Raw genomic sequence first — 24546 nt, forward strand, 5'->3', positions numbered from 1 at the left:
TCTACGCCAAATTTCGTAAAGTTATCTGGTTAAATAAAAAAAACTTGTTCATACAAGCACTTGATTCCGAGCGTTCAATTTGTATGGCAGCTATATGCTATAGTGGTCCCAAATCGGCAGTTCGATTAACTGAGCAACAGCTTGAAGAGAAAAGGACGCATGCAAAATTTCAGTTCGGTGGAATAGTTCAAAAAGACAGTTTTGGTCCAATTCTATGATTTAGAAATTCAGTTATTTAAAGACTCGGTTGGAAGGGGTTCTAAGAAGGCTTTCTGGCATCCTTAAAGATACTTATTTTATTTACGAGCGATTTAAATCAAATGAATATAGCATACAATACAGACAGGGAGGGTTGAGCAGCTAATTTTTAAGTGCTCTAGGTCGCAAAGGATTCACCGCAGAAAGTTGTGCGTCCTGCTTTTGCAAAAATTTTATATCAATACACAAAACTACATGAAACTATGTTTAATTGATGAACTGTTGAAGGCCAAGCCGTACCTTGAAACCCTGTGCTAAGAGTTTGCGTTCTTTCTTTCTGCTCATTTTTAGGTAGAATGAAGTGTTCGATATTCTAGAAAGTGGAAAATTTTGTGGAGAAAAAAAACTCGACAATGTAAGAAATAAGGATTGATAAAATCCAAATTAATATTCTACCAACAAACATTTTAAAGTTCAGAAAGGTTCAGTTCCACATTTTTGAATTGAGATGTTATAAAAATCAGGATCGTAGAGAAAAAACCGGGTTCCAGCATGAATATAGTGAACTCTCGCGGAAAAAAAAATTGATAAAAGTGTTGCACCGTGCTCCAATGGAAACTCCGCCGTCTCTACTTCACAGATAAAAATGACGTCGGGATTCCATCAGTCAGTCAGTCAAAATTTGTACTTAAAACAATAAAACTTTATATGAAGACCCGGCTTAAAATACATTATTTACGCTTATATACACATATACATATATTTTTTTTGTTGCTTAGTCCCAATATCTTGCTCCACCACGGGATTTTTCGCAGTGCTCACAGAAAACTATTTACTTTCCGAAATAGTAGCAGCTTCTTTGGCATAACCGGTTGAGCACAAAAAGCAAAAAATAAATTCCACAAACTCAACTTAACAGCATTTTTAATAAATTCTGCAATTCATACACACACAACCCCAACTTTACCACTAAAATCGCTTAAACTTATTTCCGCCATTGCGAACTCGCACGCGCACACTTATACACACATGCATAGCAGTACGACAGACTCACCTCTTGTATCGTGTTCTCGGGCTTTTTTGTTGACATATTCAGGAAACGTTCTTGTGTTTGGCAAAATTTCTCCGTCTTCTTGTCGAACTTTTTCTTGTTCTCCTTCACGCCGCCAATATGTTTCTTCCGAAACTCCTCCAGCGGCATAATGATGTGTTGATCCGCCAACGTCAGCTGTGAAATTGTGCAGAAATGCCATTAGTTGAATACACATGCACATACATATATAAAGACTTAGTTGGCGCATATTATTAAAAAAGTTTCAGCAGCTAAGTGTTTAGTTTTCCGGCTAATATAACCTAAAATTTATGGTCTGTCCGCGCTCATATAAATTTCACTTAATTGCTGTTTACTCACCATTTTTTCTCGCTCATCTTCGATGGTTCCAATTATGGCGGCGAAATGTTTCAGACTTTCGCAAATGACATTCTCGTCATCTGTTTGCGCTGTGCCAATGCATTCGAAATTGAAATCGTCCATTAAGTGGGCCAATTGTTTCATGCGGGTGGAAAGTACTGCAAAAGTGAGAGAAAGAATTTGGATTAATTACAAGTGTACTAGCGGACCCGTCCACGTTTTACTGTGGCTGATACATAGGTAGTACAACTAGTATCATCTATATGATTTCTTTTATTTAGATTATAACTATTAGTTAAGGAGATATCGCATTTTTGGTAAAGCAACTTGTGTTAGTTTACAAAAAAAATTAATCAAAAAGCATTTCATGCGTTAAGAAAGCACTGGTTTTTGGAGGAAAATTGAATTTGGGCTGTGCACCAGTGAAATCAATTGAGACGAGTCGACAGTTAGTCTAGTGAACTGCATATTATGAAACGGTTCTCTTGCGTGGCATGACAAAAAATCGGCTGGCAAGGTTATGGCATTCCCAATATTTAGCAATTTTATTATTTTTTAGGAAAGATCAGTGTGAGATATATGTATACTTCATCGTTACCGTTTAAATATTGCACTACTCTGTGCAATGCTTCGAAAAGATTGCTGTATATCTCAAATTATAGTAGACCTTTTTATCAACAATTCAGTTATGCCGCTATATTTTTATTATAGATATCGCGTGTGGTTTGTTATGAATGCATTTGCGTCCTTCGCCCATAATCTCACAAAGTATCCGCAAAGCCTTGACATCGCTTGTTATGCATTCTTGTTCTCTCCAATAGTTAGCAGATATGAAAAAATGTCATGTCTACCTATAGATGTACTGAATCACTCAATTTATTACTTATGAACACACACATTATGAAAACTCCACAGATGTCGCCTTTTAAGGTTTGAATATTGGATATTGCGTTGGTGGCGCAGTCTATCGGATCCAATGTAAGACATTCCAAAATTACCAATTAATTAAAAATGAAAAATTAGTTTCAAAAAAAATTTGCCGGTGGATCAAATTATGAATCTAAACCATTCTCGAATCTCCTTGAACACACAAAAAAAATTTCATCAAAATCGGTCCAGCCGTTTAGGAGCAGTTCATTTACAAACACACGATCAGAAGATTTTTATATATAAAAATTGTTTTTTATAAATATGAGGGTTTTATATACTCATTATCTAAAGTGCTCTTTCATAAAGTAAAAGGGTTTGTCTAATGAAGGAAATCGTGGTATTGTAAGTAATTGTTTTGGCTTTAATTATATAATTATTTCATTACACGCCGAAATATAGTCAGCTATTACCGGCAGCAAAAGAATCAGGCGAACTGCGTACAAAATTTGCATGCCAAATTTAAAAAAGTTTAAGTCCCAGCAGCTTAATAGCGCATCCTTTATGTGAAGAGTAGTCTGGTATAGATGACGTACCCAATAGAGGTCTAAAGGATGTCATGAGTATAAAACCCAGTGAATTTATAAAAATGTACAACGCATTTATAAAAGAAGAAGTGTTCCCCGACCACTGGAAGATACAGCGTTTGGATCTACTCACAAAGACTAAAGAGCCACCTGGAGAAGCGTCATTTTATCGACCTTTGTGTATTTTCGACACGATTGGAAAAGTTTACGAAAGCATACTAAGCAACCGCTTGGAGTTAGCAAACCAAAAAGCCGGAGGATCATTAGAGAGACAATACGGCTGGATAAAAAAGAGATCCACTATTGGCGCAAGATGGAAAGGTGGCACAAAAAAATGTTGTGCTCTAGTTACCTTGAAGATTGTGTTCAACTCTGCAAAGTAGGCAAATATAGTCAAAGTTCTACACGAATTACACACCCACAGTATCTAGTAAATATGTGTTATAATGAGCTATTTTGAGAATAGGAGATTGTTATCTTTTCACACAAAAGTCCAATCGACAGTCATTCAAGTGGACTGCACATGATGAAGCCGTTCCAAAGCGTGGAAAAACGCAACAGTCGGCTCACAAGGTTATGGTATATTTTAGAATAATTTTTATTGACTACCTTGAAGAAAGACGGACCATCAACACCGTTTACATGCCTTGGTCCGTTTCACGGAGAAAATCGCCCAAAAACGCCGCATTTCAAGAAAAAGAAAGTGTTGTTTTACCAAGACAATGTACTGTGACACAAGTCAGTGAAAACGATGGGCTTCGAATTGCTTCCGCACCCACCGTAATGTACAGGTCTGACACCCAGTGACCATTTCTTGTTCTCAGATTTTAAAAGATTGCTTCCTGGGAAAAAATTTTCCTCGAATGAAGTGCTGGCCGTCGACTCTGAGGCCTATCCAGTGGCGTAGCTAGGGAGGGGGCGAAGGGGGCCGTCACCCCGGGCGCACGTCTTCGCTGTTTTTTAATATTCAGAAAATACTTCAACAAATTTTTTTACAAAATTTATTATAAAAGTGGGTGTACGCAATGTATAATCTGAATAACAATGAAAATATTAATTTTTACTCGAATACTCTTCAGCCCTTGAATTTGTCTTATATCTTTTGGCTTACACCTTTCTTAAAAATAGTGATAGAACTTAAAGATACACTTTTCTAGCTTTGATCGCTGCAAAATCTCATATCATATCATTGTAATTTAAAGTTGAAGCAGTTTCACATTCTATTGAGAGAATCGCAAGATTGGACAGTCTACTCTGACTCATGGTCGATCTCAAGTTAGATTTGATCAATTTAAGTTTGCTAAAAGATCTTTCACAAGATGCAACTTATACAGGTATAGTGAGTAGTATTCTTAAAGCTGTCGCTAACGCCGTGTAGGCTTCCAGTTCCATTGAAGAAATGTATAATAAAACTTTTTCTGGCGAAAATCCAATTTATTCTTCGTTTTTCGTCGCTCTCTTTAATAAAAGTAGGACTTATTGGATGTCACTAAATAAATCTTCACTATCCAAGTCATCTGGATAGGATTCGGCAGGTTGGTTGCTCGCATTTTTCTTTAATTTCGACGAGTTTGTCATTGAATGAGTCTCTGGTTAGTTCTATAATTTGTTCCAAAATCCAAAGAAAACCAAAACGGTCATTAAGCTTTTCCAAATTTGTGAAACGGGTGGATATTTCCATTGATTTTTCGATCACACGGCGTCGCATTTCTTCTTCTGAATTCAAACCAGCATTTTCAGATATTTCCCCAGGCATATTTTGCTTCTTCCGAATTCTCTTGATAATAGTAACACCCCACTGTTCGCACTTATTTTTGGCTTTGACTATTGTTTAGACGCACTAACTGGTCCTCCAGTCATTCAGTTTATCCACCAAAATTTGCAGTTTTCCCAATACATGAGTGACAGTGATTATTTTTTCTTGTAACTTTCTTTGAACTTTGTCAAAAGGTTCGAGAATTTCCGCCCAAAAAAGCAGAAGTGCGACGCACAAATACTTGTATTTCTACAAATTTTCAAAAATGGTATTTAAAAACTCCAATTCAAGTAAAAATTCCTGCAAATTGTGTCAAAAGTGTACAAGATACAGGGCGAAAATGGGTTTTTTTTCTATGGCTTTTAATACTATTTCTTGTAAATTTACTATCAATTTTCTCCAAAACCGTATTGTGAGAATTTTGGAACTTCAGAATTTGCGCAGCTTCTAGTTCCTAAATTTTATATACTTAATATCGAAGATATTTTATAAAAATTTACTTTTATTCGAACTTATAGGTAGGTAGAGAAAGGGGGGCGGCAGAACATCCTTGGCCCCGGGCGTCCGAAGTTGTAGCTACACCACTGTTCTTATTTTAGAGCAAAGGACAAATCATACTACAAAAATGGCATCGAAAAGTTGTAAGGTCGCTATAATCAATGTATAATGAATAAAGTAAGTAAATTTTGTCAAAAAAAAAAGGTGTTTTACAATGGTAGGCAGGGGTTTCTGAATACCTGGTTCACCTGCTGGATATTTTTAAAAGTTGTTTGAGCCTGCAGTAAAGCTTTGAGATGCATAGATATTTAATTTAAAATTTTAGATAAAAAAAACTATTTGCAATGAAATCTTAATATCAGTTTGATATTTATGTGCCGAAGGTCCTGGCAGCCAGTGTTCCTTTTTTCGTGGAAAAGTAATTGTATTATTGTTTCACGTTTTTATAAATAAATAAATAATATTTATAGCGATGCTATAGTTAATATGCATATATATAAATATATGTATACATATATGTCCTCATAAACACTTTTACCTAGCAGATCTATAGAAATGGCAAATTTTATTAGAAATTTTACAGCAAGACAATTCTCTTAAAAATTGCCAACCTCTACACTACTATTATTAGCGACTGACTACACATAATGGAAATAATTATATGAGGCCTAGAAGTAATTACGCGCATGCTTGGATTTCGCAAAAACTCGAGATCGCCTGCAATATAAATACACACATACATACAAACATACTATATGTGTATGCGAAACAGGGTGCTTTAACATCGAGTTTCTAGAGTATGATAAGTTAAAAGTCAACTTAGGTTACTTTAGTTTAGTTAAGTAACTCTTCTTTAAGCACATTCCTTTGAAACGATCTGGAAAACATTTTCTTGAAGACGAATTGCTGCCACACCTAACCCCTTACGAAGTTTAGCGTGCTCGTTGTATTGTTTTTCGTTAGGAGTTCTAGATAAAAAGCTAAATTATGTGGAAGAACGAAAGTGGAAAAAATATCATTTGAGATAAAGATCTTCAATCTTAATTTTTTTATGCAACTCTTCGTTAAAAGTTCAAGGTTATGCTAAAAAACTGATTTTTCAACCTTCGCATCAAATGACATTGTGTCCTTCTCGATTCCGGTTTTAACCAAAACTTTCACGAAAATAATTTATTTCTTTTTTAACGCAAAATAATATATTTCTTGAAAAAAGGTGTATTTTCTAGCAACTTTTTTTGAAAAAGTGTGTTTAAAAGTGACTTCATAAGCTAGAAAAAAAAATCTGGTACAAGTAATATATTGTGCCGTATTTGACATAATTTGGCAAGTGAACTTGACGAGGGAATGAGTTCAGTTTATTTTTGATGGCATATTATTGAGAATTAAAAAACAAAGTAGTTCAGCATACCCTGTATATGACGAATCACCTCTTGTGTCTTATATGGCAAGCAAGCCTTTTATTCGACGCAAAGAAAGTCTCTCGGCTCGCAGAGTAATGAAAAGCAACAGCGGACGGACAAGCAGCGTAGAACCTACTTACGCGAATACATATGAGCACATACACATGTCTATAAACTAACATAAATGCAGAGAATGAAGAAAAAAAAAAGCAACATCATATAAGTATAAGTGAGTATATTTGTAAGCGTTGCGCACAAAGCGCTGTGTTACGGGGTAGCGCAGAGCAGCTGAGCGGCAGTGCGACAGCGGCCCAGGTGAGATTGTTTTGCTGACCTAATTTGGTAGGTTGCGCTTTCAAGCCGTTCTTGATTGCGGCGCTTTTTACCTACAAATCTGCTTTTTATTTCCTTTCATAATTTGTTTTTTTTTTCAGTTTTTTCTCGTTCTTCTTTTAGCGCTGCTGTGCTTTGTGTTGAGATGCTGTTCTTGTGAAATCGGCAATAAAACGCTTAAACAAAACCTTTTCTTATCTTATGTGATGTTATGCGACGTGTTGTTCTTGTTGTTGCTGTTGTCTTCTTTTGTTTTTGTTGTTGTTAAAAGCTAATCGTGCGTTGATCTCGTCGGCATGCAGAAGCCACGGGTCACAACACTTTAATGCGCGAAATCGACGGAGCAAATTAGTCAAAGAAAATGTAGCAGAACAAGAAAGAGACAACCAGAAAACGAAATGGAAGAAGTAAGGTGGCGCTAAGTTCGGCTGAAATCGCACGTTACACATCATTAGCAGAAATAGATGAGCCATGAGTTTTATTGAGATACCTGACACACAGGACAGTCATGGCTGCGTAATCAGAACGGATCCGCATTTTTATCCGACCAAGGCTTGCCGTTATCATAAAAATATTCTCTCCGAATTGCAATAATACTAAACACACATTGACTGATCTATAACGGTCTGCCTATATCTAGAACCCACCTATTTGGTATATGGGGCCTTGAAAAGTTACAGCTCAATTTCGAAAAATTGCAGGCGTGAGATGGAATACCTAAAAGGCAGTAATTCTTCAAAATTAATTTTCAATATGATCAGTCTGACAGAGTCTCGATTTATAAACTGTAATATGAAAGAATCAATTGGAATTAAAAATTGTTATATATGAAAAGTAGGTGTGTTTGAAGAATTGTTTAAAAAAATTTCGAGAGCAGTTCCTGAGGTACAGAACTTCACCTAAGGATGCCACACCCATTGTCCAACTATCACTCGTGTCTGCTATGAAGTCGTCTCGCATCGAAAACAGGGTGGCTGATGAAAGCCGCTACCAAAAAAATATTAAATAACTTTTTTTTCTATTTAATGAATCTGGTTAATTTTTATTTTTTTTTTTAGTTTGCAGATTGACTTTTGCATTTAACAAAAATGGATAACTGGGACACTGAAACAAGAATTTGGATTGTCCGCCGCTATCANTATTTTTTTTTTTAGTTTGCAGATTGACTTTTGCATTTAACAAAAATGGATAACTGGGACACTGAAACAAGAATTTGGATTGTCCGCCGCTATCATGCACTGGAGTCCGTARTTTCGGTTCAAAGAGAGTATAGGCGCACGTTTGGCGGCAATCCTCCGAGCAGATGGACCATAATGAGACTTGTAAATAATTTTTCCGAGCATGGGACAGTTAACAGAAGACCTTACCATCGAAACCCTTCAGTTCGAACGGAGGAAACAATCGCTGCTATAGCTGCTGCCATACAAAACAATCCACGTGTTTCGACAAGAAGCTTATCTGCTCAAATGGGTGTAAGCAGACAGTCATTGCAGTCAATTACGCACAAAGATTTGGACTTATTCCCATATAAAATTCAAATGGCCAACAAACTGAACGCTGCAGACTTGCCGATTCGCTTGGAATTTTGCCAGAAGATGCTTCAAATGGTGGAAGAGGATGGAAACATGTTGAACTGTCTTTTCATGTCTGACGAGGCCCATTTCGATTTAAAAGGCAACATGAACAAACAAAATTGTCGAATATGGAGTGCTTTCAACCCACAGATACTCCATGMGACGGAATTGCATCCACTTCGTGTCACAGTGTGGTGTGCAGTTTCATCACGCTGCATTGTCGGGCTCTACTTCTTCGAAGAAAACGGTCACACCGAATGAGATTACTGGATACCGTTACCTGAGCATGTTGAGAGGTTACCTGAGCATGTTGAGAGAGTYTTTCTATTCAGAATTACGCCGAATGAGAATTTCTTTCAACTCTATGTGGTTTCAGCAAGATGGTGCAGCTCCTCACATAGCCCAACCTRWTATGACAGAATTGCGACGAAAATTTCCCAGTAAGCTGATATCCAGAAACTCCACATTCCGTTGACCACCCAGGTCGCCTGAACTTACTGCACCTGGCCTTTTCTTGTGGGGTGATTGCAAGGAAGTCCAAAGCAAAACCAATAAATTTGAATGCATTAAGGCAATCCATTCGAGAAACAATTGCGGCTATTCCTGTCTCAACTTTTCAAGCAATAATGAACAACTTTTTGGTACGATGCCGCATCAACGAGCAGGGGGAGGGGGGCATTTAAATTACATTATTTTTAAAATTAATTAAACTATATTTAATAAAAATGAATGAGCTTTAACATGAATAAAAGAAAAATGAATTCCATACACTAAAAAAAAAACTATTTGAGTTTCTTAATGTAGCAAAATTCATCAGTCACCCTGTAGGTTTATTAGATTTATTCTGAATTCTTTTGAATAATAAAGCTTTTGTCGTTTGTGAGTTATGCCCATTAATGTTAATTAGGGACCACGCCCAGGTTTTTAAGAGCGGTACCTATGTACAGTATTGATTTTTTGGTGATGCCACAGAATAAATGTGCCAAGTTTTATCAATTTAGTCAAGTTACAGCATGCACAGGCGGGCGGGAGAAGAGATAGGCAGATTATAATCGTTTGTATATAGTATACCTAACTTTCTAGATTAGTTTTAGATATACAAAAAACCATTAGAAGGCCAGTGCTGTAGCCTATAAAAATGGTCAAAAGTCAAAAGTGGAAAAAAAATGATGGTGGCTCGAACCTATTGGAAAAGAAAGATTTTTTACATATATTTTTAGGTTATTTGAAATTGGCGGCAATACAAAAGTTGTAGATCTTCTTATTACCCACAACTTTGCCGTTGAACTTTTTTCAATATGGCTTGAAGTTTTGCCGGAAATCAACTTAACTAACTTTCTTTCTCAACTTAACTTTTTTAACTTAAAAATTCAAAAATCCGTTCTACAAACTCTTCCTCAACCGAGAGCAGCCATTTACCTATTTTTGTTGATTTATTTTCCCTTTCCAATGTATTTCATCCAACAATGATTTTATCTGCATTTAAACTTTATCGACCCTGGTCTATTGTTGAGCAAAACTATAATACTCCCCAGCAACATGCAGCGAGAGTATAAGAAATTCAATATTATCAAACAAAGAAGAAGAAAAATTTCACGAAACCGGGCTTTTTCGCCGCTGTCTACAAATTGAGCTTATTAATTGAACGACGCACGCACCTTTGACTCACGCATCGCAGCTGACAGCTGCGGCTTCCACAATTTTCAATCACAACAACACAAATCGGCTGCTTGATCGACGCACAACTTTCTTTTGATCACCAAGTCATCGCTTTATTGCCGCATAATTAAGTCTGACAGCACCAAAGCGTTTATAAGAAGCTTTTAAGTGAAAGTTTTGCTGAGCTTCCATACGCTGACTTCATGTATAACAATTCGACAGCGTTAAAAGCGTCAATAAATATTCTATAATGAGCCGATAAGCGTCACACAAATACAAATTCGAATCACCTGTTATTTCTGTAAGGAATTCTTCGACGATTCTTATGCTAATGCAAAATGTGTGAATACCATATTTATGGTGGTAAGCTTGTAGGTATCTCTAAAGCTCCATATTTTCATGCATATATGAACACTTGTTGCCATATCTGCTTGTTGATCTCTTAATTCGATTTGCTTTGTAAACTTGTACGTGTTTTCCACCACATTCTCTAGTTTCTCACATAAAATTCTCCACAGCAAACGTATTCAAGGTCACTTTTTACAAGCACTGCGGTAATTAAGTCGTAGACAAAAACCACAATATCAACACGAACAAAACAAATAAATACATGAATTACTTCCTCATGTAAGAGTTGCCACCGCGCGCAAATTATGTGTGCTTCACCCTCACTTTCATTGACGTGTGTCCGGCACGAGGGTGGCTCGTTCAGTTTACGACGAAAATAGTCGAAAGTGATGCGCTCTCTCCTCCTAACTGGAGTCGCAGTATTGTGTAATGATTCGTGCTGTATAGATATGGATTTATTCTCGTGAACGAATGCTTTTAAAAGTAAAATAAATTCCATATATTGTATATTGTTTCCTGAAAATACTAAGCCAGAACGGAAGCAATCCGGCCTTCACCATATACTTTTCATGAGCTCACTCTGGAAGCTCCTTTCCTTCAGAACTTTAATGAGCTCGGGCGGAATTAACAATGCAACAATCAAGATAAGGAAATCCATGAGGAATTAAACACAAAGTTATCATTATTAAGTAAAGATTCTATGATCGACAATACCAATGGCGACACCTTTATATTCCTTGGCGCATTAAAGGATGGAATAGAAACGCAAGCGGGCTTCTTCTGCAGTAATTCATACACAGAAGGCAGCTCACACAAGCTTTCAGGCCGAAATTGATGACATAGTAACATGGGCTTCTGCTCTAACTAGCAATTTATAAACCTTCTAATGGACAGCCAATGGCAATGAAGTGTAGCCGTAGAGTCAATACTAAGTCTTCATGGGTTAAGTAGAACAAGTAGGCAATAACTAGACGCTCAGTAGGCAACTGGATTAATATCTGGGTATCTAGTCTTATAGAAAAAGAAGGATACGAGTAGGATACGTGTTAGTTCGCGCGGGAGCAGCACATTCTTAGCTCTTTCACGTGTGCTTTGAAGTAATGCACATCAGAGGAGCACCTCAGGTATTAGCCTATTGAATAGCAGCCGCCTGCGGTCTGATGCTTTGGCGCCTTCCTTTTAAACCAACCACATTTAATAATTGAAGGTGTTTCGACACATCATTGTTCAAATGGCGTTAATTCTGGATGTATATGAGTTTTAACTATTCTTACTAATTAAATTAGCTGGCAGAAATGAAACGCCTAAGCAGATTTGTGCTGTTAGGGCCTTATCGATACAGGAAAACCAACTTTTATTACAATTTTCTATTCGAGCATGCTACTAAGCCTCTCATATAGGTCGAGCTCTTGACTCTTACCTACAAGAAAAAAATTCTCTTGGTAGCTGAGTTTTTCGTGCAAAAGGGGATTATAAACAAAAAAAAAACACTCGAACTTATTGTGCCGCCTCCGTAAGATCACCCTCTCCAAATTCAAGCATCAATTTCCGCACGAAAAATCACAAAACCATATACATACATAATATATCTTATATGGAAAGGTCTATTGCTGTTATTTCCATTATTAATTTTCATATTTACTTGGCGCTCATCGCTCAAGCGTTTATTTGCGTGGAATGAAATTCAAATTGTGGTCATTTAATAGCACACGTTACTACCTTAGGTTAAGGGGAAGTGTCAGTTATTAACATTTTACTCAGAGTGCGGGCTGGAAGTCACTTCGAGATGACAGTGGAATCCAAGGGGAGGCAAGGAGCTGTGGAAAACCCAAAAGAACCAAAAGTTAATAAGAAAACAATTTAGTGTTTGTCTACATATACCAATATCGGATGAGTAGTAGGTATACTATATACTTAGATGCACGCACACACACACGAACGCATGTTTACCTGATCACTCAGCTCTCCGTCAACTGACGGCTCGATCGACTTAACTGCCAGTGAGTTATTCACTCAAGCTGTTTAATTACAATTCAGCTGTGCAAGCTGTTTATTCTTGGTGAGTGTGAAGATTAATTTGTATATTATGCACTAACACTAGGCTGGGGCAAAAATAAAATTTAATTTTTTTATCATTGGCTGCCTGGAAAATATCGTCCAAATTGACGACAAGTTTGGGTAACGGTTTAAGCACTTAGTATCACTATTTTGCGATTTTGAAGCATTATTTTGTGAATGAATTAAAAAAATATTTTCTACGATTTAAGGTTAGACTTTAATCTCAAATAACTTTTGGACGAGTTGATTTTGGCAAAAAGCGCTCGGTTTTTGAGGTATCGATAAGGAAATTGCCTTTCCTCCTTTTCTATCCAAGAACCTGCTCATTTGTCAGAACCGCCAATATGGCACCTATACTACAGTGGCCATACAAACCTATCTACCGAAATCAAGTTCTTGTATGAAAAACTCTTTTACAACTCTCTAAACTCTTTTCAACGAATCTTCACGAAATTTGGCATGAGTAAGTGTTCGAGGCAACGGTGCAATCCCCGAAGAAATCGTTCAGATCCAGTCACTATAGCACATAGCTGTCATACAAACTGAACGATCACTATCAATGTTCTTGTGTGGAATCTTTTGCAGATAAATTAAAAGTGTTTTTTTGCCCACCCTAGTACCGTATTCATTCATGTGTTTCCTACCTGTCTGCATTTTTCATAGCAATCACGGCTTTAAGTGCTTTGCACGTGCATTTTAATTTGTTCTTAATTAGTTGGGCTGCCAGTTCGTGATTTTTGCAATTTTTTATCGTGTAAATCTTACACGATTCACCGTTGTAGCATCATAATTTGTTTACAGTTAATTCTATTTAAATGAGGCGATGTTGGTAGTGAATGTATAGTGAATTGTTTCCGGTAAATTGCGAATCTTACGTAAGTTTTTCTTATAAATGATAAATAATATTTCAGACATTTTAGCTTGACTCAATTGATATATTTCTTTATTTATATTTTTTTCGAAAAATGTATAAGTATCACTTTATTCAACGGTTTGATGCATCTACCGATATATTCCTTTAAGTTTGTATGGCAGCTACAGGGTTTGTCCGGAAAGTAATGGGACAGATTTTCTTCCGCCGCGACTGTACTTCGGAGCGACTGGATTCGGTAAACGAACGGCTGGTCAGTTATTTTCGAGCACCTGGAGAGTCAGGATGTGTTTCTGTGAGTGGTGCAAGCCGAAAATACAGCGTTCGTTGGAGCAGAGGTACGCGATTAAATTTTGTGTGAAACTCGGTAAATTTGCGACAGAGAAGTTTGAAAGGTCTAAACAGTATGCACCTTGGCTTTCAAGGCCATCGATGCTGATGGAGCCTATTTTGAAAGTTTTTAAATAATTGTAACAATTTATTCAATAAAGTTTTTTAAATCGACTCAGACCTATTACTTCCCGGACAAACTCTGTATATGCTATAGCAGTCCGATCTGACTAATTTGTTTGGCAATTTTACCATTGCTTTGGACAATAATCCATGCTAAGTTTCGTTAAGATATTATGTCGAATAAAAAAATTTTATTTTGGTCTGTATGGCACCTACATATATGAGGTATCGGAACTCAGACCTATTACTTCCCGGACAAACTCTGTATATGCTATAGTGGTCCGATCTGACTAATTTGTTTGGCGATTTTACCATTGCTTCGGACAATAATCCATGCTAAGTTCCGTTAAGATATTTTGTCGAATAAAACAATTTTTATTCGGTCTGTATGGCACCTACATATATGAGGTATCGGGAGTTCTGACAAATGAGAGAAAAGGACGTTTCCGAAATCTCAGTTCGATATCTAAAAAATGAGGGACTAGTTTGCGTTTTCACAGACAACGACTCATTGTGTACCTAAATCGACTGAGATTGTCGCGCTGGTCATTATATGTTATATTAATGAACCTTATAAAGATATCTTACTTACTGGATGCCAAAAACTTCGCGGCAAACTTAGTATACCCTATACAGAAATATTCAGGTAGAAATATGCGTAAAGATTAAGATATTTAGCAACTTTTTTAAATATAGAAAATTAGCTAATCGACTAAATTAGGTGGCAATTTAAAGCTGCTTTAACCTATTTTAAGTATACATTGTTGCAAAAAAGCACCCCGTATTTAGTTTCATCGGGTAAATGACTTTTCAAAAAAGAAGTATGTTGCTAAGTTGGTAGAACTGTCCTTAATTACGGTGTACAATATGAGCGTGATCTGTCAAGCTGCTGCAGCTGTTTAAATCGGTACATCTCAAGGAGTGTTTTACAATGGATAAAAATGTTGAACAAAGAATTTATTTCAAATGCGAATTCCGATACCAAATTCATGGAAAGCATTATAACTGCCAAGGAGACATGGGTTAATGAGTTTGACATGCAAACAAATCAACAATCATCGGAATCGAATCCGTTTTCAGTCGAACGAAGAGATAAGAAAAAATTCGCTGAAGAAGCTGAAAGCCATCCAAAAAATTAATTATGAAAAGTGTTGGCGACAAAATAAATGTTGATGAATAGTTCAATATTTTGTGATTTATTTACAATTTCCGGGTACTTCTTTGTCACAATGTGTTTATAATAGTGAAAATCCTTCCTGGATCAGATGAAATAAAATGTTATATTATTCTGAACGCGCAAAATAAATTTGTGTAATAAAACTATGTCTTAATCTTTCTCTCTTTTCAACAAAAATATGAATACCTTAATTAAAGCAGCACATATCGGGACTCCTACACTCAGACAATTCATTTGATTTGTAGCTTTCTCACCTTCTGACTTTAGACTCTCTAAACTCAGACAAATCATTTGAGATTGAGACGATTACACTTATCTAATGACAGTTCTCACACACATACTATTAAGAAGCGTCATTCAAAAGCGAGGAATGTGATTCTTTAAGCAGTCTCTAATAAAACTAAGAATAAGTAAGGAAGGGCTAAGTTCGATTGGCACCGAACATTTTACACTCTCGCATGATAAAGTGATAATCGAGATTTCAGCCGTGGTTGTGAACCGATTTCACCCATATTTGGAACATGTCATCAAGGTGTTCAGAAAATATTATATACCGAATTTCATTGAAATCGGTCGAGTAGATCCTGAGATATGGTTTTTGGTCCATAAGTGGGCGACGCCACGCCCATTTTCTTCCGTAAAATTTAGTGTTTCTGACGTTTTTTGTTAGTCGGTTAACGCACTTTTACTGATATTCAACATAACCTTTGTATGGGAAGTGGGCATGGTTATTATCCGATTTCTTCCATTTTTGAACAGTATATGGAGATGCCTAAAAGAAACGACTCTATAGAGTTTGGTTGACATAGCTATAGTAGTTTTTGAGATATGTACAAAAAAGTTAGTAGGTTGCGGGGCCACGCCCACTTTTCCAAAAAAAAAGTACGTCCAAATATGCCCCTCCCTAATGCGATCCTTTGTGCCAAATTTCATTTTAATATCTTTATTTAAGGCTTAGTTATGACACTTTATAGGTTTTCGGTTTTCGCCATTTTGTGGGCGTGACAGTGGGCCGATTTTGCCCATCTTCGAACTTAACCTTCTTATGGAGCCAAGAAATACGTGTACCAAGTTTCATCATGATATCTCAATTTTTACTTTTAGTTACAGCTTGCACGGACGAACGGACATCCGGATTTCAACTCTACTCGTCACCCTGATCACTTTGGTATATATAACCCTATATCTGACTCTTTTAGTTTTAGGACTTACAAACAACCGTTATGTGCACAAAACTATAATACTCTCTTTAGCAACTTTGTTGCGAGAGTATAAAAATTAGCCTACATTAGAACTTTGATGCGCTCTCCAGCTTTTTTCGTTATAAAAACTGAAGGAGACCACATTATTCTTGGTACCTCCTTATGCCAGCTTCTCACTTAATGTTATGCTCTCGCTTTACGCGCCTGCATTTTTATCAGCAAACAATTCGATCGGCGCTCGAGCTCATCCTCTCTGCCAACGACCGGCCAAACGAGTAATTGTGTCAGCTATTTGTTAGCCTGTCAATTGCATGGGCATTGTTGTCTGTCCATGCCGCGGAACTCCATTTACGGTAAAATTAATTTGGCAAATTTGTTTCCTTCAGCGAAGAAACGAAATTTTATTTACGAATATACGCAAGTGGACGGACAAATGACGCTGCTGTTGTCGATGTTGCTATTGTTGTTGTGTAGCATATGCGTTTCTGCATGCAGTTGTTGTTGTTTTAACTGTTGCAGTGTTTATTTATTTATGTGTGAGTAATTGTGCGGCATTTATCATGTGGCACGCAACATGCAACAGCAAAAACAACAACAGCAGCAAACATTTGTCGAAAAGTAATTGAGGGCATCCTGAAAAGGCGCGACATGCATCCGCGAAGCCGTTGCTTCATGCTTGCAAAACCAGCACAGGGGCCGAGAGGCGAACGGAAGGACGGTCGGTAGAGCAAATCGCTGAATGTTATTGCTGTACTATTTGCTTATATTTTGTTTTAGCTTTGACATTCCTCTAAGGATAGACATACTGACAAGAGCGAGGTCTATATTATTATTATTATTAATATTGTTGTTGTTGTTGTTTTTATTACCGTTGTTGTGTTGTAAATGCAATTTTTTGCGGAACAATTTATTTGTTTATTGCGAGTTTTCGTTTCGTTTTGCTTTTATATAACTCTTAGCTTGGCGTTACGCTGCATAACGCCATCATTGACACGAAATGATAAACCGTTTGATTATATGTACATATGTATGTATTTATATGGCGGCGGTACGAGCATTTGTCAGTTGTCAACCTGGAAGATGCGTATTTTAGAAACATATCGCAAGTGCATACACTCGGTGAAATTTGTGGTTGAAGGCAAATGACAAAAACAACATCATGTACAACAAAAATATAAGTAATAAAAGTACGAAAAATAATAGGACGCGCATTAAGGTCGCACATTATTTCGAGGTGGCAATAAAGGATGATTCAAGTAGAGGTACTTTTTATACTCTCGCAACAAAGTTGCTAAAGAGAGTATTATAGTTTTGTTCACATAACGGTTGTTTGTAAGTCCTAAAACTRAAAGAGTCAGATATAGGGTTATATATACCAAAGTGATCAGGGTGACGAGTAGAGTTGAAATCCGGATGTCTGTCTGTCTGTCTGTCTGTCCGTCCGTCCGTCTGTCCGTCCGTCCGTGCAAGCTGTAACTAAAAGTAAAAATTGAGATATCATGATGAAGCTTGGCACACGTATTTCTTGGCTCCATAAGAAGGTTAAGTTCGAAGATGGGCAAAATCGGCAAACTGTCACGCCCACAAAATGGCGGAAACCGAAAACCTATAAAATGTCATAACTAAGCCGTAAATAAATATATTAAAATTTGGCACAAAGGATCGCACTAAGGAGGGGCATATTTGGACGTAATTTTTTTTGGAAAAGTGGGCGTGGCCCCGCAACCTAGTAACTTTTTTGTGCATATCTCAAAAACTACTATAGCTATGTCAACCACACTGTATAGAGTCGTTTCTTTTAGGCATTTCCATATAGAGTTCAAAAATGGAAGAAATCGGATAATAACCACGCCCACCTTCCATACAAAGGTTATGTTGAAAATTACTAAAAGTACGTTAACCGACTAACAAAAAACATCAGAAACACAAAATTTTACGGAATAGATGCCAGAAGGAAGCTGCATCCAGGCCTTTTTTAAAAATTGAAAATGAGCGTGGCGTAGCCCACTTATGGACCAAAAACCATATCTCAGGAAGTACTGGACCGAATTCAATGAAATTTGGTATATAATATTTTCTTAACACCCTGATGACATGTACCAAATATGGGTGAAATCGGTTCAATTATCACTTTATCATGCGAGAGTATAAAATGTTCGGTGACACCCGAACTTAGCCCTTCCTTACTTGTTTCAATAGCATTTTTACGACAGAACGCGCCTGAGTTGTGCCGAGCTGTCAGATTATTTTTGTATAGTAATATTTGGAAAGACCTACGCCTGAACAACGTTCACAAATCGCTCAACTTTATTACAAAAAGTCGTAATTATATGTGACCTGGTCTACGAAAAGGGAGCTAACGTGCGAAAACTAGTTTTCTGGGAACAGCTGTTAAAAATAAACAACTCGTTTCCTCAGTTTCTCCTTATCTCATTAATTGTTCTCCTTTCCAGAGGCTTCAAGGACGTCCAGTAAGTATTGTTTTTGGTCGGAATATTATTATAGTTCATCGTGTAAGTTGCTAGTGTGGAACATTTAAAAAAGTAACACTGWARAAGTGACGTTTACTCTAATACCGCGCAGCTGCTGTTGTCTTGTTTTCATTCGTCTCTCTTTCCGCATGTTCTGTTATCACATTTGTGTAAGTGTTTCTGTTGATTATCGTCTTCGCATTTCGCATGAAATGAAATCTTCCATCCGAATCAACTAAAAAGTGAAAATTGATTTTTTGACCCCTAAGCCCCCTCTCCGTAGACCGGTTCACATATCGAGAATGTGTTTCGCGCTTTTCCCTCAATTTATGGTCAACATAATTCGGCCTACTGCGCGTACTATTCGCAACACCATCACCTATCTTGAGATTAATTATTGGATAATATTCGACCGAAGACATTCAGGGCGACAAGTTCTCGAGATTATTCATATGAACTATCAGCGCCAATTACGGAAATCCAAAAGAGAGAGAAGAGAGAAACAAGAGCACAACTATATGGCAGCAACGGTGGCGAACCTCAACGAAGGTACGGTGGACCCACACACCTATACTTAACATCCATACGTGGATAAGTAGACAACATGGGTACCCGTATTTCCACCTGACCCAAATATTAAGCGGGTATGGGTGCTTCAGAGGCTTCAAAAACACGTCCTTCCGAATTATTCGATGTATACGGAGTCAAGATAGGGCTCTGAACATTTTTCCTTCGGTTTTTCCATTGTCCTCGGTTTCGAAACATAAGGGAAAAGTTAGAAACGGCACTATATGGTAGTTTAATGGTGAAGAATTTGACTGCACTTATGTGTTAGCCCTTTGAAAGCTGTTCGCGAAGCGGCAACTTCCATCACGACAATATTACGGCAGCGACAGCAGAATAAGTGCCAGTCCGTTCGTGCTATAGAGGAGACATAAAATGTCTTGTCACTCCCATGAAGTTATACCTTATCTTGTGGTTCAATGGGAAAGTCTTGAGTTGGAAGTACTCTGGCTATCGATGCTTCCTCCTACTATAAAAGAAATCGACCAAATAGACCGCCTCCAGCACGCAGTGAAAAAAATATAACAGCCGTAGCTGAGAGTATTCACGAAGACCGTGGAGTGTCGATTCGGCGCCGTTCACAGTAACTCGGACTGACGTAAGTATGTATGTAAAGACTTGGCGCAATTTACGTCGACATTGAAAGCGATCCAAATACAGCTTGTGCAAGAACTGAAGCCGCTCGACCTACCCAAGCGACATCGCTTCACTCTGTGTGTTCTTGAAAAGTTCTTTCGAGCCAAATTTTGTTCTGCGATAGAGCCCGTTTCTGGCTTTATGTATATACAAACAAGCAAAATTTTCGCATTCGGTACGAAGGGCAACCTTAATGGATTCATTGAGGGAACACTTCGATATGTGTTTGTCATTACAGTGTCAAAGACTAATCCATAAATGTTTAGCAAAAGTCGTCAACAAAATGTAAACAAATTTAAATTTCACATTTTGGACCGATCGATTGGCCAGCAAGATAGACATTCCCCTTATTTCTTAAAAACAAGGTAACGATCCTCGCAATGGATCATTTTTTTTAAACCTCTGTAGCGTGAAACACGCTTTGAACTGCTGAGAGACAACTTACTCCCATAATTTCTTTGACTTTAGACACGTGTCTATGTCTCCAAGTGTGATCTTGAAACATTTAGCTACTTTGATTGTTATATTTTTTTCTGACTCGCCTTCACCGCTTTCGTAACAAATTCTACAATTTGAAAAGCAATCAACGTCAAATGCAGTTTGCTTACAGAAATCACCATTAAATGCACTTAACAACGCTAATGAACAGCAAATCAAGAATAAAAAAGTAACACAAAAAATAATTAAATAAGTGAATGCGTGAATGTAAAGCCTGCCTAACAAATCGACAGCAACGGAATTTCAATTTGATTTAATTAGCCGCGAGCGCGCACTCAATTAGCCTCGAAAGTAGTAATCGAACGAGAGCGCCTAAGCCAATTAAAACAAAGCGCGATCGTGTGAGCACTTTGACAATAAGTCAACGAAAAGAAAACATTGTTTAAAAAAAAGAAAAATCAAATAGTAAAATAAAAAACTTTAATTTTATTTAAAAAAAAAACTCAAAACTTGCGTGAAAACACAGAGTTTACGACCGCTAAATCGAGCAGTTTAAAAATGGGGGCAATTAGGCGATTGCGGGCAAAATCCGAAAAGCAAAAAACTTAAAAACAGTTGACAAAACTTGCCTAGCTGCTGAAACAAGCGACAATAAGCGATTAACAGAATTTCAGAAATATTCCACGTCAGCGTGCTGGCTTGATTTCAGGCTGACGACGGCGCTCCGGTCGAATTGGTGTCAATTAACACGCGTGTACTAAATGGCCGCGGTAGGCGTGTTTACTTATTCGCTCTTTTCGGGCGAGAAAAGTGTGAAGAAAGCGCGTTAACTTAGTGCTTGCTTACTAATGTTTTTTGATGTACTTTGCAGGCCTGCGCTCTTTCATTTTCACTTAAGTGGTAGCTGCATGGCGCATACATCTCTAGAGGGACAGCTGTTTTCGTAAGCATAAACGTTTATTTCAGTAGCGCTAAGGCGTCTGTTTTATGCTCGAGTATGTAGCATAACAAAAATACTTCAGAGTCAAGGGCAATTCATTTTAAGAACAATTCAATTAAGGCAGCTTTTTTATCAATTAAAAATTTGAAATTATTGAAAGCGGGTGCTTGATGCTGTTCGAAGTTCAAACAACTGTTAAAATATTACAATCAATTTTTAAAAATAAAAGTAAGCTAGCTAGGGTCGGTTGTCAGCGGCAAGGCCGAACTCCAGCCATGTGGTAGCTGCGCATCAAACTGTGTGATTGCCATTTCAACATACATGTTTGCTAATAAGGTTATGCCGCCCACAAACGGCTGTCTACTGCGCTTTTCGAATCCTCTTTTGTTATGGGTCATCACAGCCTCTTTTGTTATCGAGAGGTCGCGCCGATGCGTAGGTGAGGATGATGGTTGAATAGAAGAGATTTTATAATCGCCTCATAATCCTACTAGCCTTTGGGCTTACAACTCAGTAACGATAACACAATGAGCCTGCGTATCAAAGAGAGCATACAAACAGCCAATAGGTTACACGCGTCCTTAATCAAAGTTTTCAAATCAAAACTACTTGTTGCCAATATGAACTGGCACTATACCAAACCATTATTAGACCAGTGTACTACTAGAAAGAGAGACCCTAAGAAAAATCTCTGTCCCAATAAGCGATAAACACGAGTGCCAAATAAAGTGAAATCATAAGCTAGACAAGCTTATAATAGGTGAAAATATGATACGCCTTATGAAAGCGCAGCAAGTAAGATGGTTCGGCCAAGTAACGACAAGAGAGCGCAGACGAAAATAGTACCGGGCCACAGCATCCATCAATAAAGCAAAAGGAAGATCGCGATCAAGATGGATTGACGAACTCGAGGTAGACATGAAGAAGCTTGGCATACAAAACTGGAAGGTCACATGTGCAGCGCGCAAAACTCACAAAGCGTTGTAACACCAAACGATGATGTGGATGTTTTTTACTTTTGGAAAGTAAAATAATTTATTGACAAAAAAAAGTTATTTAAAATTGCAATTTTTTCATGTCTCTGACTACATATAAGTTCTTAAGGGGTAGTAAAAAGCAATTCAGAGCGGCTACGCACAGATACATATCTCCTTTATGGTCGCATTCCCAACCCGGGTTCTGTATGGGGGTATGATAGCGGATTTGCTATAAGTCAGTGTGCAGAAAACAATCGTCATCGCAACCAGCACATCGCTAACGATCAGTTGTAGTGAAACGGTACTAAAACCGACCGCAGTTTATGAAGTCAAATCGCTATTAGTGGAGGAGTGCATAAGAAGGCTGAACCGCCTATCAGTTTGCAACCACGTACACCTTATCTGGGGGCCGAGGCATAAAGGGGTAGCACTGTGGTGGAGACCCCCACCGTTAAAGAGTTGCTTCGCCCGAAGGAGGGAGTGGGGAGTGGGGAGAACGGCACTGCCAGCAATAATGCCAAGCTACTATCGGCAGGCTACAACCTTCAAGGCTTAGAGATATAATCAAACATCCCCGGAAACGAATTCCGGCTCCTTGTAGCGCTCTAAACAGGGCACTGTAGGCTCAGGAAGCACTTGCCCATTTGGTCATGGTCTCTTGCGCAAACTGCCGGTTTTGCGATATGGAACAGTAAACTACAGAACAACTGAGCTAGATTGTGCAGCAATTTGTAGAACCAGGTTCTAGGCCCAAGGTTTCATCTACGTGGACAGGGGTCCCATCCCCTCACTCGCGCCCAGCAAGTGCCTGGAATTATTTAAAGTACTGGACCTTTGTGACCATATGTAATATAGAAGAGGGCACAATGGAAAAACTCAATTTTTTCGTATGAGCATCTGTTCTATCTTTAAGTACTATGCTCTACGTGTTCTGTAAGAACACTAAGAAGCTGCTCAAAACGAAATGCAAATCAATTAATTCACACAATTCGACGAAACGTCAAACAACAGTAAATTTGTGGCAAGCAAATAGCAAAAGAAAACATTTTGCCGACTTTACGTATTTACTACATAAATTGGGGCGCGCCGGCAACACGACTCATCTGCCGATCACACCGCACGAGTTCAATGGAACTTGTGCATCAAAACGATTTTACACGACGGCGAGGTAAACAAACGTCAGGAGGCGCTAATATGTAAATACAGTGCCCGTGGTGTGGCGGAGGCGATGGAGAACAGCTGATGATATCAGACCGAGTGAAAGCAACAACATGCCGCGAAAGCCCGTCGCCTCAACGCTGCCCACAACGTTTGGCAAATAAGAAATATTGACACAGAAACCGCAGAAATAAATGATAAGTAGTTGGCTCACCCCAACCCCCGTCTGTCAGCCGATTGCTGACAGTTAAAAATCACATGAAATTGGGTTACTGGAAAATACAAAAATACTGAAATGGCGTTTTAACATTAATTTATTTATGTTTCATGTTTTCCGTGCTTAATTTAATCGCTGTTTGGCTTTTCACTTATGTTTATTTACTGTTTGCGAACACCCTATAAGTAAGTGGGCGTTTTTATTAACTTATTTTGGCATTTATTTTTTAGTTAAGCGTTGTTGATTTCATCTGCTGGCATTTTATAGCAAGCGATTTATCTTCTGTCGTCGGCTGCTTGTGAAACTGTGTCGAAAGTTTCAGGCAAAACTAATCGTAATGTAAGAGGGGCGTTTCTGGTATTACTAATTCAAGACAAAATTTTAAAAGAGTGTATGAATTTGTCGTTCTGGGTTAATTCTCATTCCCTCTTCACATACATATTTGGTTCTTTCATCTTGCTGGTTTAACCAGCAAATTAGCAAATCGCAATAATTTAAGGTTATGGCATGTTGCTGTCAATATTTGCAGGCAAATACCAAATTAACAAGCTTTTAAGACAAAAATAAAAAATATTAAAAAAAAATCTCAGAGTTGAAGAAAAATTTATGCATTGTGGGAGATAACCTCCAGCAAATAACGAAAGGCGACCAAAAAAAGATTTTGAAAAAAATCCATGTTAACGGTTAATTAATAAGGGGAGTGTTAGAACAATGTTATAAAACTAAGTTTTGAGAATTTACTGTAAATATATA

At 37.7% G+C, this 24546-nt stretch overlaps 1 protein-coding gene across 3 annotated transcripts in view; it reads right to left on the minus strand.

Annotated features, from left to right (window-relative positions):
• Positions 1 to 24546, minus strand: part of LOC108972468 (rho GTPase-activating protein 26) — a 204393-nt gene that overhangs the window by 47489 nt on the left and 132358 nt on the right. For all 3 annotated transcript variants that reach the window (XM_018939070.1, XM_018939069.1, XM_018939071.1), the window contains 2 exons: positions 1610 to 1767; positions 1253 to 1426 (listed from right to left, as the gene is read on the minus strand). In XM_018939070.1, coding sequence (XP_018794615.1) covers positions 1253 to 1426; positions 1610 to 1767 — 332 coding nt within the window. The remainder of the gene's footprint in view (positions 1 to 1252; positions 1427 to 1609; positions 1768 to 24546) is intronic.

The sequence above is a fragment of the Bactrocera latifrons genome, unplaced genomic scaffold, assembly GCF_001853355.1.
Source record: "Bactrocera latifrons isolate USDA-ARS-PBARC rearing strain unplaced genomic scaffold, ASM185335v1 scaffold_4, whole genome shotgun sequence".
Taxonomy (NCBI): domain Eukaryota; kingdom Metazoa; phylum Arthropoda; class Insecta; order Diptera; family Tephritidae; genus Bactrocera; species Bactrocera latifrons.